We start from the raw sequence: 15,368 nt of genomic DNA, 5'->3' as shown, positions 1-15,368 counted from the left end.
TGGCATTATTTGTAGCCGGATGACAGGATCAGACCATACTCACTTGACCGGATAACATCCGATGCATGGCCTGCGCTCCGTCGTCGCCGGATATGTTCCCAAATTCTCTCCTTTCTCGTTTCCTGGCGTTATATCACCTCTATTAATCTGAAGTCGCCTAAGACAGTTACAATCGCCATGTCTCCACACCTGTGGGAACTCGATACCCTTGAAGATGCGGAGGGCCATCTCCAGCGGCTCGATTTCCAGCCGTTCAAGCTCCAAAACCTCGTCAATGGAAACCTCGTCCCTCACCCCCACAATGATTGGATTGATTCCATGAACCCCAAGACCGGCCTCCACTTTGTATGCATCCCAAACAGCACCCCCGAGCAAATCGATCAAGCCGTCAAAGCCGCCGACGCAGCCTTTCCTGCGTGGTCTACCACACCTCCCTCGCAACGATCACAGTACCTCCAACGCATTGCTTCGCGAATTGAAGAACAGCGGGAATTGTTTGCCGTCTGGGAAAGCATCGACCAGGGAAAGACCTTGACGCGCGCGAGAGTGGAGATTGATCGCGCGGTGTCTAATTTCCGGTGGGACAATTCCGAATTGCTTTGCATACATGCGTTTCTTGAATTAACGTGTGCGACTGGGCAGATACTTTGCGACCTATATCCTGCACCAAGAAACGCATGCCCGATTAACAGATACCAATGTTTTGACCTATGAACATCGTTCACCGAAGGGTGTCTTCGCGCTTATATCGCCATGGAACATGCCATTGTATCTTCTTACGTGGAAGATCGCACCCTGTCTAGCCTTCGGGTGTACGGCCGTGGCGAAGCCGAGCGAATTGACTAGCGTAACGGCCTACCGTATGTAACCCACGCCTTTGACTTTAGTGACTTGGTCCACCTAATAGCTATCTAGTCCTCTCGGCCGTATTCCAAGATGTCGGACTTCCCCCAGGCGTAATCAACCTGGTCTACGGAGCTGGAAATCCCACCGGCTCAGCTCTGGTTAGCCATCCGCTCGTAAAAGGCATCTCTTTTACCGGGGGCACAGCCACCGGCCGACAAATCCGTCGCGATACCGTCGACGACATCGGAAAGCATCTATCGCTCGAACTCGGCGGGAAAAATCCTACTCTCGTGTTCGACGACGTCGACATGGACAAGGCCGTCGCAACCGCAGCGGCTGCCGCGTTCGAGAATCAAGGAGAGGTACTACCCAGCCCAAAGACTCCAAGCCAGTGAGTCGAGAACTAATGATGTTCAGATCTGTCTCTGTGGTTCCCGAATCTATGTCCAGAGAAGAGTCTGGTCGGAGTTCGTATCGCGCTTCGTCTCATATGTCAAAGAGCATTACGAACTGGGCAACACAGTCGGTGCTGTGGTCTCCTTACCACATTATAACAAAATCCGGTCGTATCTCTCCCTAGCCGCTGAAGACCCCGTCAGCGTGTTTCATCTCGGTTCTATACCACCAGAAAACCCGGAAGGAGGGTTCTGGATAGAGCCTGCTGTCTTGACGGTGTCTGAGTCGAGTCCGTTGTTAACGGACGAGATTTTCGGCCCGGTTGTTACTCTCACCCCTTTTGATACAGAGGAAGAAGCCATTCGGAAAGCCAATGATAGTAACTATGGACTGGCTAGTATCTTGTTGACTAAGGATGGGGCGCGCATGCGACGTGTCGGAGAGAGGCTGGAGGCTGGGTTGGTGTGGGTCAATTGTTGGCTGGTTCGAGAATTAGGGACGCCGTTCGGAGGGATGAAGTCTTCCGGTACAGGGAGAGAGGGGGGTGAGTATAGTAGGGAGGTGTTTACCTCTGTGCGCACGTTGCATATTCCCCAGGTATAGACGGGCAACTTCATAGCTTTCCATATGTCGGTGTGCAGATTACTCTTTTATTCTTTCTCATTACGCATTGCACTGCCCAACTTGTTTCATAGGAGCCTCCGTTCTGTGGAAGAACAATACTACAATATTCATAATGTCAATTTTAGACTGGATGTATGCCTTCACCGAGAGAACCAACCGTGCAAGATGCTAAATGAACTGCATCACCCTTATCAAGATGCCATTGACCAACGTATATGACTCCTAGTGAGCTGTGAATCCCCCATCAACTGGCAAAGCAACCCCCGTCACCAAGCTGGCATCATCGCTAGCCAGCACCACCGCCATCCGGGCAACATCATCTGGATGCCCAAATCCCTTAAAGGGCTGCTGCTGACGTAGTGACTCTATTACAGAGGGTGAAGCCTCCTCAAAATCGCGTATCATAGCTGTGTAGATTGCTATAGAGAATCATTAGTACAAGAACTGCCTCCCAATATCATCCAAGAGAAAACTATACCTCCAGGACAAATAGCATTCACATGAATCCGATCAGGGGCATAATCCAACGCCATCTGCCTGGTCAAATTGACAATAGCACCTTTGGACGCGCAATAAGCCGCTATACCCATGTTAGCTGAAATATTCAAATCGACGTCAGATCCTCAGGATACAGCATACGAGCACCTAGCGCTCCTACCAACCCCCATACCGAACCGAGGTTAATAACCCAGCCCCTATCACCTGACGAATGAGGCTCCTGCTTCAACATCTGCGCAATTGCATACTTGCAACCGAGGAAGATCGACTTCGTGTTCACCCGTAGGATCGTGTCCCAGACATGCTCGTCTGTTTCGTGAATTCGAGTCGGACTCCGCGCTTCAGTGGCAATTCCGGCGTTGTTGACTAAACTATACAGCTATTAAGCTATTCGCGTCCTAGTAGTTAGGGTACCAATATAGTGCGGAACTTACATATCCAGTCGACCGAACTCCGCTACTGCTGTTTTTACCGCTCGTTCCATTTGTTGGGCTTCGCCGACGTCTGTTTGAACGTAGATGGCTCGTCCGCCTGCTTCAATGATAGCATCGTGGGTAGTTATCTTGCCCTCTTCGGGGACTATGGGTCGAGCAGTTGGCGATATGTCTGCGCAGACGACGTGTGCACCCTCCTTTGCGTAGCGAAGGGCAATCGCTCTTCCCATTCCTGAGGAGGAACCGGTGATGAGGGCTACTTTGTTTAGGAGACGGGTCATGTTTGTGCTATAGAGTAATCAAATTACCTATCTACGAGACGACAATGTGGGATTGGGCCTGTAAAAGTCAGAAAGCTTTCAGATTCCAAGAGACGAATATGCAAGAGCCACTATTTGGAATGTCCAACCACTTCGAAGATATTCTTTCGATCCGCGGCATGAGCGGGGCAGTTAGATTAGGCCACGTTGATAAATGGGGCCGTACATACCGGACTGTATAAGCATTCCTAGATGCACTAATAGTGCATTTAGAATTTGGTAAGTATAGCACATTTGGTGTAGATAAGCCTTTGATATAGTCTATATCGATATATTGAATGTCAGATAGTCCGAGGCTACACCAAGTGCGGAATAATGTTTTGGTCCAATAGATAACATGCGTATTAACACTCTACATACAACCAACACACATTACGAACTCTCTCCTGAAGAATTACGGTCGCGCAATATATTCTTGGAAACTATCATAAGCAATAAACCTTCAAATAGCATAAGTTTAGGGCGGGGAATTCGGGACAGTATCACATATAGATCTCCCAGTTCGGTAAATGATTCATTCATGTCATAGCTCAAAACAGAATGATGTCCATACTTTGGTAGAGAAGTACGACTGACACAGGTTCTACTTCGATACTGTAAATGGTTCCGACGACTCTAGTGAGCGATGCGATCACAATAGACCCGGGCACTAATTACCTGCCCAACTTATAAGAGGCCACGTGGAGGCGGGAGATTTGGTAAAAGTGAGCAAATTGATTGAATTATCGGTAAAAATGCTCAAGTGGACGGATGAGGAGCTGGTATACGAAGTTCATGCAATTGTTACATAAGATCTACAGGGCCCTTGGGAACAACGGTCCCTCAAGTGGTCTTTCATATCGTACAACACGTATTAAGTCAATATTATATGCTATCCAAGGCAAAGCTGCGTATTTTTCTAAAGTTATAGACATCTGACCACAGATTATGACCACGTGGTACTCTTCAAAAGGACATAAGCAGCTGGAACCTCCATGCTGAAAAATCGATGGACAGCAGCGGCTTTCGTAGACTTTTGATGTAGGGTAGTTCCGATATGGTGAGACCTTGGCATCAGGATGCAGAATTCCTTAGTCATTCAGGCCGCAAGGTTTTCGTTACTCAGAGAAATGAGATAGATATAACTCAACATCCCACAGGCACAGGCCATGAGTGACGTGGAGACAGATGACCGCACGTTCAGTCCATAATGGCCAGAGACCAATCTTGCGGGGACCCCAAATACCCCACACTTACCAAACATGTTATACGATCAGCGACTGAATGGAAGAGCGTCGATATCGGTTAACGCGCACTTCTAGGGCGAGACCGAGCCGGTCCATGTCGCTTGGAATCCTGGCATATATATCGCAGGGATCTCCACCAACCTACCGTCCAACCCCGAATAGTCCGGGTCTTCGGCATGACAGTCAATCAGACGCCTCTCAAAAATGACGCATATCCACCGCGAAGCCTGTTACACTTCGACCTGCATATTAGGTATATACTCATTTCGCATAGACTCGGGGTGGGCTGTGGGCTTCTCGTTGCTTCTCGGCTAGGTTCGTAGGTCTCGGATACGGATAATATCATGCAACATATACCATAGACCATGCTTTGGTGTAAAAGTTGCCAAGTACATACACAGTATACCCAAAGGGTGTCAGTCCACCCATAACATGAACTGGCACGCGAACAACCTCCAGGCACCCGTGGAGAACAGTTGGGGTAGTGCTACGGAATTGGGGTAGAGAAAACCAGCCCGAGAAAATCGAGAAACTTGCCCGATCCGGCAGTCGCCTCACACGGCCTCGGCCTCGGGTGTCCTCCTTGAGTTTCAATCTCTACACCGAGTGGCAATTCTATTACTCTATCGCTTTCCTTCTCGCTCACAGTTGGTTTGGCCCTCGTGGCCAATAAGGACTCGCCTCAAGATGCGGGGGTGATGTTGGTCTGGTCCAGCACACATTCACACAGGAGATTTTAACCGATATGCTAAGACCTGAAGCCTAAAATACACGAAAATTAGGGTTTTGACCAAGAAATAAATTTTTCTTAGGATCGACACTAAATTAAGCCTCTGACACGGTTGCATCCAGAAGGTAAAAAATTAGACAATTTTTATTCTTCCGTTCAGTGCCGGTCTGACTAATACGGGCAAGCATAAAAATCAGGCCATGAATGTTATGAATTTTTTCTTCCCTTCCTCCTCTCTTTCCAGCGGCTTGGCATAGATAAGCGGGGAGAGAGGAAATCGATTATAACATAGCAAATGGTAATTGCATCGCCACCTGGGGAGATATGGGGGGCCTCTGGAGACATGCAATGAGAGCAGTGTAATTATAGAAAGGAAGACAATACTTTATTCCATGAGGAGCGAAGATCCTCAGGCAGGAACGGATTTCAACCGAATCCCTTGAGTAATGGAAAACGTCCCGAACCAATAGAAGGTCCGAACGGGTGCAAAGCTTTTCCAGGTGGGTCCAAACTGTTACTTAATTTGTTTCGATAACGATTCCCATTGGTGTTAGTGGGGCCTCCCGTCCACGGCCGCATGCAAGGTATGGATCCCTCGAGCTTGAAATCTGCGCCTATGAGATCCTCGCATTCGGGAAAGTTTCGGGAAACTGTATAAACCGTGACTAAATGCGTCGCCTGCAGCCCCCAAACGCGGTCGGGTTGGATGTCAGGAAAGTTTGCTGCTGCGGGTATATCTCTGCTGATAGAACACTGCAGGAATGCATGCAGCAGGGCGTATCGTGTGATATCACAGTTCCCCAGGTTCCTTGTTGGTTAGTCGAGAACTGGTCCTCGGACATACCTTGACGGCATTGGCCACCGTTAACTCCAGACTGACTTTGGCTTCCAAAGGGATCGCGTGGAGAGAACGGGATCTCAACGCCGTGACCCACCAGGGCTTGTGAGAATTTTCTCCCACCGCGGACTTCCTCAACAGCCTTTGCCCTTATCTCCCAGCCCCGGTGTTCGGCGGATGCGAGGATAGTCTTATAGCGTCTGCCACGGCCTCTTGGACTTCCTCTATTTCATCACTCTTGACCGTCTCTGTGTTCGACAGCAGAGGGTACCTTGGCTGTCTTATATACTTGACTGTCTTATACTCCCCATCTCTCGACGCTCCTCGCCCCGCAATAGTCGTGTCAAGATGTTGATGGAAGGCGTCCCTCCACCGTCCGACCCAATCGAGAACAAGCATGGCGACCCCATGTACGCGGATGATGATTTGAAGGCGGAGCTGGACAACACCCCTGTCGATGACCCATTTGGTAATGAGGCAACTGCGGAGGTCAAGTACAAGACGCTGAAGTGGTGGTAAGTTGCGGATCCCCCTGTATGTATCGGACAACAGTGACTTAGACTAACGTCTCAGGCAATGTGGAATGTGTATGTTTAGTCGTCGAATGAGACCCGTCGAATCTGCAGCATAGCTAACAATACTAGTCATGATTGCCGAATCGGTCTCCCTTGGAGTCTTGTCCCTTCCTGCTACTCTTGATACGCTGGGCTTTGTTCCGTGAGTCCTCTCACCATATTGCGTCTACAACCTGATTCTTACAATTCGTCGATAGGGCGCTCATCCTGATTGTCGGTCTTGGTATTCTCGCTCTCTACACTGGAATGGTCATTGGCCAATTCCGCGAGCGGCACCCGCACATTCACAACCTTGCTGATGCCGGTGAAATCCTCATGGGTCGGTTCGGCCGTGAACTATTCGGCCTGGGCCAGATCCTGTTCTCCATCTTTATCATGGGTAGCCACATTGTCACCTTCACCGTCATGATGAACACGATCACCGAACATGGCACCTGCTCCATTGTCTTCAGTATTGTGGGCATGGTGATCTGTTTGGTCCTGTCACTGCCCCGTACGATCAAGAACATGACCTACATCTCCATCGCCTGTATGTCTTCCTATGGAACCGGAATAGAAGTCCAAAACAATAGACTAACCAATCCCTACAGCCTTCATTAGCATCTTCTCCGCAGTCATGATCACCATGATCGGCGTCGGTGTCCAATACAAGGGCGGCACCAACATCTACGCCACCCAGCAGACAAACATCTACCACGGCTTCACTGCCGTGACCAACATTGTCTTCGCCTACTGCGCGCACGTCGCCTTCTTCGGTCTGATCGCCGAAATGGAGGAACCCAAGGACTTCAACAAGGCTCTGTGCCTGCTGCAAGGCTTCGAGATCGCCCTCTACGTCACCGCCGCTACCGTCATCTACTACTACGTCGGCACCGGCGTCGCCTCTCCTGCTCTCGGGTCCGCCGGCCCCGTGCTCAAGAAGGTCGCGTACGGTGTGGCCATCCCCACCATCATCGGTGCCGGTGTCGTCAACGGCCACGTCGGTCTCAAGTACATCTATGTTCGCATCTTCCGGAAGTCTGGCCGCATGGCTAAGCGCGACTTCGTCTCCGTTGGTTCCTGGGTTGCTATTGGCGTGACCTGCTGGATTATCGCTTGGATTATCGGAGAGGGTATTCCTAGCTTCACCAATATTGTTAGCTTGATTGTATGTGGTTCTCTTGTGGCACCCTTGCGTCGGTATTTGGAGAAGATGATATGTGCTAACAGATACCAAAAACAGAGTTCCTTGTTCGCCAGTTGGTTCACCTACGGTCTCAGCGGCGTGTACTGGTTGCACATGAACTGGGGTTATTGGTTCTCGTCTCCTCGCAAGATTGCCCTCACCATCCTTAATTTCTTGATTGTTGGTATTGGTGGTACTATTGTATGCAACCCTTTCTCCACCCTCTCACGTCTTAAAAGTTAGGAGTATACTAACTGTCATCTCACAGTGCGGTCTGGGATTGTACGCCTCCGGCAAGGCGATCCACGACGACAGCTCTCGGGCCAGTTTCACCTGCGCCAATAATGCGGACTAGGCTTTGACTTTACTTACGGCATTAATTTATCTGTCTGGTTTTTCTTCGCTTATGGGTTGGGTTTCTGTTTCAGCGTCTGACGATTTGCGATATATTGTACGGATGATCTACGGCTGATTCTGATGGTCATGTATATACTATAGACTTGCATTGAGCGTGTTGTTCTAGATGTCGGTGTTTATTCTTTTGTGTCTTCTTGTATAGTGGTCTAGAGATATAAATATGTTGATATTGTTGTTCGGACTACGGCGAATATGTTGTGGTTGGGCTATAATAGACTTCGATATAGACCCGTACTGTTATATTAATCTATTTCAAACTGGTCTATTTGCCCCTTACCATGAATCCTGCGTTCGTGATTATTCGCCAGTCATAGCAAGGATCGGCATACAATTTCTCTGCCCGTGGTCCGGTGATATATCACACGGCCGTTGCATGACAGGTCCTCGTTGTTTTTGCCAGACCAATAGAGTAGATTTAACCGTTGTGCTGATGATGGATGTAGTAACCTCCCCCTTTCCATCGGTCGCCATTCCGGATGTCGATCTTTGGAGTTTTCTCTTCGAGCGAGCTGATCGGCCATATCCGGCTGATAAAGGTACGTTCGGCCCGAGAACAATCTGCGCGGCGGATTGTTGGTTGACTCTCCAGTTCTGTTCACCGCCGCCGACACTGAGCGGTGTCTCACGTATACGCAAATCCGCCAACGGGCGCTGACCTTCGGCCACTCCCTGCGTCGAAAATGGGATTGGCAGAAAGGCGATGTTCTAGTCGTCTTCACCACGAACTCAATCGATGTGCCGCCCGTCGTTTGGGGTACCCTTGCCATCGGCGGCGTGGTCTGTCCGGTGAACCCTAACTACCGCGCGGAGGAGCTGCTGCATCCCTTACAAGATAGCGAGGCCAGGGCTCTCGTAACACAGCGGGCTCAAGCGACGGTGGCCTTTCAGGCTGCCAAACGGGCTGGTCTCCCCCGCGACCGTGTGATAGTTCTAGATGAGCTAACAGAAGATGATCTCGACCATGGGAGAGTGAATGGGCCACATTCGGCCCCGATTGACCGTCCAGCGGAGGATTTGGCTTTCTTAGTCTACTCATCCGGCACGACCGGACTCCCCAAGGCTGTGATGCTTTCGCATCGCAACATGATCGCAAACTTGCTGCAGACTGCATCGGTCGATAACGGCGTGCTGGCATGGAATGGAGGCATGCACGGCGAGGGCGATAGCACCCTGGCTTTGTTGCCTTTCTTTCATATCTATGGTATTTATCATCCATGCACGTTAAACTCAAACAGACCTGATATCCTGAATAGGCATCACATATCTTCTCAACCATACCGTGTACCTCGGTCTATCGACATTCGTCATGCCCAGATTTCAATTCGATCCATTCTGCGCCGCCATTCAGAAACATCGAATCACCTACGCATATGTTGTTCCGCCGATCATTCTAGAACTGGTGTCTAATCCTCGTATCACTGAGTATGACCTCAGCTCGCTGCGGATGATGCTCTCCGCTGCTGCGCCGCTGGCGGTGGAGTTAATCCAAACTTTGCATCAGAAGCTCAATATCAACGTCCGCCAGGCGTACGGGATGAGTGAATGTGCTCCATGTACGCACATGCAGGTAATTATTGAGTGCCAGACAATAACTTTGGGCCGCAACTAATGATTGTTCTAGACCTGGAACGAGACACACACCCACCTGGGCTCCGTTGGTCGTCTTCTCCCGAATATGACTGCCAAGTATGCCCCGGTTGAGGGGGAGACAGGACGGCCTAAAGAGCTCTGGGTCAAAGGACCGAATGTCTTTCTTGGATATCTGAATAATCCGAAGGCCAACGGTGAATCCTTTTCTGAAGATGGATATTACAAGACTGGTGATGTGGGATACGAGGATGAGAGTGGCCACTTCTACATCACCGACCGAGTGAAGGAGTTGATCAAGTATAATGGTTTCCAGGTGGCACCGGCTGAACTCGAGGCCATCGCGCTATGGCATCCTGCCATCGCAGATGTAGCTGTGACGGGGATCAAGGACGGCCAGTCGGGGACAGAACTGCCCCGAGCATATGTGGTTGTGGCGCCGGGATACGAGGGCAGCCAGAACACAGCTGATGCTATATATCAGTATGTGAGTGATCAGGTGATAAATTATAAGCGCTTGCGTGGAGGAGTGCGTTTTGTGCCGGCTATTCCACGAAACCCATCCGGGAAGATCTTGCGACGAGAACTCAAGAAGTTGGATCGAGTGGTCAAGCTGTAGCTTCCATGCTTCATTGCCCACTTGTGGATTGTATAGCTCTAATGTAGAGAAATAGAGAGCATTGTGTCCGGAGGAATGTTCCGTAGAAAATCATAACTCACAACCCATTGAGTTATGAATGCAGAATGAAGGGAGCATTAAAGAAGTGGGCGGCGATCATTGGACCCTAACACATGACCCCCGCACACTCGATAGTCACGCTAATCCTTATTCGGCAGTCCAAGACTCGGATCCATCAAGATGGAGAACCTTAGGCCAACACTATTGGTCTTCAACCTTTCATGGGCGTGTCCTATTCCCTACTCATATTCCCGATTCTTACCTCGGTACCCCGACTCAGCTGCATATCCCTAGCGTTGTCAAAAATGGACCCCCTCAGCTCATGCGAGGCAAACATCACCTGCACGACGTTTCACCCAAACTTGCCAAAATGACGGGGTTCCAAGCAGGTCGTTCGGTCGGAAACCATGACTATACGTCCTCTACCGTAGTGATTATAGGGGCGGGCATATCTGGTACTACCTGACGATATTCTCGTGGAGCGGCTGCAGAACAACTGGTTAACGGACTCATAGGCCTCTGTATGGCTATTGATGTTATCAAGCGAAGCCAATGCCGTAACATCGTCATTCTAGAGAAAGGCAGCCAGGTCGGAGGGACCTGGAGTGATAACAGATACCCTGGATGCGCCTGTGACAGTATGTGCATCATGAGTTCCGGTCGTTCATTAGCTTGTACTAAACAATTGCCAGTCTGGAGTACGTTGTACAGCTTCTCCTTTGAGCAGAAGACCGATTGGACGAGAGAGTATCCAGGTCAGGAAGAGATTCGGGTACGTTTATGTGAATCGATCGTGCCCGGCTTCCATCTAACGCGCCCAGGACTATCTCCTTCACGTCGCGGAGAAATATGGTCTCTATAAATACATCCGCTTCAACACAACCGTGCAAGAAGCTCGCTGGGATGACAAACAGCTCAAGTGGAAGGTCAGCGTGGCCACATCGGGGGCTAAAGACACACAGTTACACGAGTCATACGACATCACCACCGACTTCCTGGTATCTGCAGTCGGTCAGCTCAATGTGCCAAGTTGGCCCTCTATTCCCGGTCTCGACGACTTCACCGGCAAATTGATGCATTCTGCCCGGTGGGACTGGACATATGATTTCACCGGAAAACGCGTCGCCATCATTGGAAATGGTATTTAGTGTCCTTTTCATTTCCAAATCATAACTGTCATGGTCGTTGGATTAACTTATTTAGGCGCCACTTGCGCCCAAATCGTCCCCGAACTGGCTAAATCGGTCTCGCAAGTCACGGTGTACCAGCGGACCCCCAACTGGGTCATCCCTCGGTATGATACGAGTGTCTCGTCTATTCAAAGATTCTTGCTCTCCTACGTGCCACCCATCCGCTGGTGCAAACGCGCCCTCATGATGCAAGCTCGCGAGTTCAGCCATGATGCTATCGCGAAGTCCGACTCGGCAATGGCAGGGTTAATACGCAAAATGGCCATCAATGCCATGAAAAGCCAGCTGTGTGATAAGCCCGAGCTGTGGGACAAGCTGACCCCAGATTACTCGCCTGGCTGCAAGCGTGTCATTCCATCGGACGACTACTTCCCCGCATTGAACCAGAAGAATGTGCATCTCGAGACACGACCGATCCAGCGCGTTACCGAGTCTGGAATCGAAACAACTGATGGCGCCCTCCAAGAATATGATTTCATCGTTGCTGCGACGGGATTCCGCTCAGTCGAGTTTATGCATCCGATCCAGGTGTACGGGCGAAACGGACGTCCGGTGTCAGATGTATGGAAGGATGGGGCTGCAGCCTACTACGGTGTCACAGTTGAGGACCTCCCCAACTTTGGCATGCTATACGGACCGAACACGAATCTAGGTGAGCGGAACACAACCCTTCTCTTGTGGGAATCTTGGGCTCATCGTGTACAGGACATAACTCGATCATTTTGATGATTGAGGCACAGTCGCGTTACCTGACCACGCTGATCGGTGAGGTCGTGCGTGCCAAGGCTCGTAGCGACTCGCTGGTCTTGCAGCCCCGGGCAGATGTAGTGGCTGCGTTCAATGATCGCCTCCAGAAAGAGTTAGAGGGTAGTACCTTCGCCGACCCGCAGTGCCATAGCTGGTATAAACTGGAAAATGGTCGGATCACCAACAACTGGCCCGGCCGGGTGGTCCAGTATCAGAAGGACTTGTCACGGGTGCAATGGGAGGATTACCTCGTTGAGGGGACGGGCAAGTCCGTGGTGGAGCGCAAGAAAACGACCAATATCGGTCGCGTCCAGGAGGAATTGCCTGTTCGTTCCTCAACATTGGTGCTGGGCGCTTTGGGAGCGGTCCTTGCGGTGGGCGGGTACTATATGAATGGACCGAAGGCTTTGCTGCAGCGACGCCGTTGACCATTTTTCGCTTTCTACATATCCTCTATGGCACTCAGATTGTTCAGCACATATTCGCGAGTGGTCCACCGTTCTCCGTCTCGGTTATCGGAAGTAAATAGCGTGTTAATTTCATGTTACATATTCACCAATTTCACATTGTATCCGCTGTCTCACTTGGTCAATCCATGTCCACGGACTGCTGCAGGGGTTTTGGCATGGGATGTTGGTATGCAGCATCGTAATATGAGTTAGCAAGGGATCATTCAGTGCTCTTCAGGCGGAAATGAAACTCGTGTAACTTTTCCACGGCATGGCGCTTGCCTAGGGAATTCACATCAGATCTCATCCATGAGGACGTTCCTGCAGTATCCCGGTTCGGGCCTTGATCAGATAACTTTAACCTGATGAGATGGGGCTATATTTAGATATGTTCGGGTCGTTTACGCAATGTGATGTTGCAATTTTGACAATGGATGTTTGGATGTCCAGAGCATCTGCAATGATGGATATATATTTGCGAAGTTACTGGAGTATCCTCGTTAATCCCCGTTGCACTTCCAGTTCTCGAACAAGTTCCAAGTAAATTCCCTTCCGAGGATAGATTTTGCATATTGCCTGTGAAGTTCGTGCATGTCATACACATCTATTTCGATAGAGACAATCTATCTCGAATCGTATACTCCATACCATACAACTGACAGAATCTTTGATTTTCCCATGACGATTACCTAATACAGGCTTCGACCAAACCAGGCTAGACTAGTACCAAATCGAGCGACTAAACTAAACTCTAGCAGGCGAAGGACAACGTGTCCCGACGGCGGGACAAGACACCAGACCATTCCAATTATAACTCGACTAAAAGCCACAATTTCATTCATGTTTATGCATGCCGGCATTTGGATGATTCGTATGTGTAGTACGACTAACTCCACAGTAAATCGATATAAACTGAACAAAGCGAAAAAGAGATAGTTGCCCCCAACTCAACTCAACAAAACTCAAAAAAAAAAAAAAAAAAAAAAACAAAAAAAAAAAAAAAAAAAAAAAAAAAAAAAAAAAAAAAACAAAAAAAGAAAAAGGAAAGATATTCAAGAAAGGGAAAGAAAGACCGATCGACCTTGTCGCCATCAACCGGCAGAAAGGGTTGATTTGATACCAATGAGAGTGGCTGGTTTTCTCCGTCCGTTTGCCCCTTTTGTCGGATGGTCGCCGAAGACAGAAAGTTTTTGGGAGGGGGTAAAATTGAGGTGGAGAAGGTGGTTTGAAGTCCTGTTTTTATTTCAATATTGTCTTTCAATTATTTGATTAACGTGTTTGATTATAGTTTACTTTACTCCGTAGGTATGAACTGTGTCTTACGGTCGGAGATATTTTGGGGGGGTGACTTGCTTATTGTTGTGTTGCATTGCATTGCATGTCGGGTAGGGTTGGATTGAATTCACTGTGGTTAAATGAAGTGAAATAGTCTGTGCATCTTTGTCATTGAATAGAGAGTATTAGTACTTTATCAAGGTAGAAAGTAAACCTTGATATACGAGCTCATGAAGCAAGTGGTCTCGTGATGCCATGTGGCACCCAATGGCACGAGGAACCCCGGAGCTTAGCTTGGACGATGTTAAATTGAAGCTTGTTGCTGTTCTCATCTTCGAGTCCATGGCTAAGGTAACATTGTAGTGGGGTTGAAGCTGTCAGACTCGTTTCAATGATGTTATCTCTTGATGTCAGCACTGCCTCTCTGACGTTTCATATATGGATCGTGACAGCTCTTTTTTATACAAGAGACAACCGTGGTCGAGGAACTCCTCCGGATGTTGTGTTTCCAACTGCCAACAGTTCCATGCCAAGACGGGGGCCAAAAAAGAGCCTTGAAACGCCAGGATGGAGACGACGAAAGCGAATTGGCCCATTCGCTTCCTCTTCCGTCTGAGACAAGTCCGACAACTTGGCACTTGGCAGTGGCTGTTGGGAACTCGGGAGGTAGTATTTTCTTTCCGTACATGTCACTTACATACAGTACATACATGCTGATACTGACAATACCGTAGTAGATGGCACTATTAGGACTAATTTAGTCGTGGGTTCCATTTTACCCCCTTTTTGATAGCAGTAATTCACCTGTCTCTGCGTGTGTGTGTGAGAGACCACTTGAGGGACCTCAGACACCGGACAAATTCACGGAGATATAATGGGTACAGTCCATCACAAAGAGACCAAGGAAGAACAAAGAGAGGGAGAAGGGTTGGGGAGGGATGGATTTGTACCCGCCACACAACTGGATCGACGGTTAGATCCCAGGGCTGCCCGACTGGGCTGAATCCCACGATTGATTTTGCCGAGGAACTGTTGCCTGTTCTCTGGGCACCGCAGGGTGTCATCACGAACCAACCAGGATGTCCTTCCATATCCTGTTCCCCATATCTGATAAGGCAATCAGAGGCTCGCAGGGTCTCCTCCAACATGGAGAAGCCAGACGCTAACGCACGGTCAGCCCGTCTGGTTCTGCTGTCAAACCAGTCAGAATGCCATGTATCACGGCGGTGCTGTTAGTCTGGACCCTGGTCCAGATGATGTATTCCTGATCTACTACTCCGTACAGTGTACAGTATAGTTACCCTGAACGGAACCGACGGAACAGAGCGCTCGTGATGTCACTGGGTTGAAAAGGTGGAGAGAGGTGGTCTGA

The 15,368-nt window shown here is 49.4% G+C and overlaps 8 protein-coding genes across 8 annotated transcripts; 6 read left to right on the top strand and 2 right to left on the bottom strand.

Moving 5' to 3' along the window:
* The first annotated feature begins 16 nt into the window (after nt 1-16).
* BDV38DRAFT_243505 (aldehyde dehydrogenase) lies at nt 17-2,104 on the top strand. The gene is made up of 4 exons (XM_032054230.1): nt 17-578; nt 643-860; nt 916-1,208; nt 1,264-2,104. The coding sequence occupies exons 1-4, from the start codon at nt 178-180 to the stop codon at nt 1,843-1,845; spliced, it is 1,494 nt and encodes a 497-aa protein (XP_031915109.1). The 5' UTR covers nt 17-177; the 3' UTR covers nt 1,846-2,104.
* BDV38DRAFT_291757 (SDR family NAD(P)-dependent oxidoreductase) lies at nt 2,089-3,420 on the bottom strand (the record flags this gene model as incomplete). The annotated part of the gene is made up of 4 exons (XM_032061822.1): nt 2,799-3,420; nt 2,506-2,735; nt 2,345-2,446; nt 2,089-2,285 (listed from the first exon to the last, which is right to left on the bottom strand). Exons 1-4 carry the CDS (start codon nt 3,077-3,079, stop codon nt 2,089-2,091), a joined length of 810 nt encoding a protein of 269 aa, XP_031915108.1. The 5' UTR covers nt 3,080-3,420.
* A 2,102-nt stretch (nt 3,421-5,522) lies between these two features.
* Nucleotides 5,523-8,261, top strand: BDV38DRAFT_243499 (putative amino acid transporter). Its single transcript, XM_032054229.1, has 8 exons — nt 5,523-5,889; nt 5,969-6,427; nt 6,486-6,499; nt 6,557-6,629; nt 6,685-7,016; nt 7,078-7,634; nt 7,710-7,853; nt 7,921-8,261. The coding sequence occupies exons 2-8, from the start codon at nt 6,261-6,263 to the stop codon at nt 8,005-8,007; spliced, it is 1,374 nt and encodes a 457-aa protein (XP_031915107.1). The 5' UTR covers nt 5,523-5,889; nt 5,969-6,260; the 3' UTR covers nt 8,008-8,261.
* Nucleotides 8,262-8,339: 78 nt separating this feature from the next.
* BDV38DRAFT_243494 (uncharacterized protein) lies at nt 8,340-10,357 on the top strand. Its single transcript, XM_032054228.1, has 3 exons — nt 8,340-8,605; nt 8,659-9,270; nt 9,323-10,357. The coding sequence occupies exons 1-3, from the start codon at nt 8,443-8,445 to the stop codon at nt 9,676-9,678; spliced, it is 1,131 nt and encodes a 376-aa protein (XP_031915106.1). The 5' UTR covers nt 8,340-8,442; the 3' UTR covers nt 9,679-10,357.
* On the top strand, nt 9,546-10,529 carry BDV38DRAFT_58199 (uncharacterized protein). The gene has a single exon (XM_032063585.1). The coding sequence runs from the start codon at nt 9,745-9,747 to the stop codon at nt 10,273-10,275; it is 531 nt and encodes a 176-aa protein (XP_031915105.1). The 5' UTR covers nt 9,546-9,744; the 3' UTR covers nt 10,276-10,529.
* Nucleotides 10,530-10,587: 58 nt separating this feature from the next.
* BDV38DRAFT_243492 (flavin-containing monooxygenase) lies at nt 10,588-13,384 on the top strand. The gene is made up of 6 exons (XM_032054227.1): nt 10,588-10,790; nt 10,851-10,973; nt 11,028-11,107; nt 11,157-11,475; nt 11,539-12,177; nt 12,231-13,384. The coding sequence occupies exons 1-6, from the start codon at nt 10,658-10,660 to the stop codon at nt 12,698-12,700; spliced, it is 1,764 nt and encodes a 587-aa protein (XP_031915104.1). The 5' UTR covers nt 10,588-10,657; the 3' UTR covers nt 12,701-13,384.
* On the bottom strand, nt 13,362-13,678 carry BDV38DRAFT_243491 (uncharacterized protein). Its single transcript, XM_032054226.1, has one exon. It carries the CDS (start codon nt 13,579-13,581, stop codon nt 13,411-13,413), a length of 171 nt encoding a protein of 56 aa, XP_031915103.1. The 5' UTR covers nt 13,582-13,678; the 3' UTR covers nt 13,362-13,410.
* Nucleotides 13,679-13,744: 66 nt separating this feature from the next.
* On the top strand, nt 13,745-14,630 carry BDV38DRAFT_243490 (uncharacterized protein). Its single transcript, XM_032054225.1, has one exon. The coding sequence runs from the start codon at nt 14,388-14,390 to the stop codon at nt 14,610-14,612; it is 225 nt and encodes a 74-aa protein (XP_031915102.1). The 5' UTR covers nt 13,745-14,387; the 3' UTR covers nt 14,613-14,630.
* Nucleotides 14,631-15,368: the final 738 nt, after the last annotated feature.

This window comes from Aspergillus pseudotamarii (genome assembly GCF_009193445.1).
Source record: "Aspergillus pseudotamarii strain CBS 117625 unplaced genomic scaffold BDV38scaffold_18, whole genome shotgun sequence".
Taxonomy (NCBI): domain Eukaryota; kingdom Fungi; phylum Ascomycota; class Eurotiomycetes; order Eurotiales; family Aspergillaceae; genus Aspergillus; species Aspergillus pseudotamarii.
The sequence above is the reverse complement of the archived record's forward strand: the minus strand, read 5'-3'. Positions and strand labels throughout refer to the sequence as shown.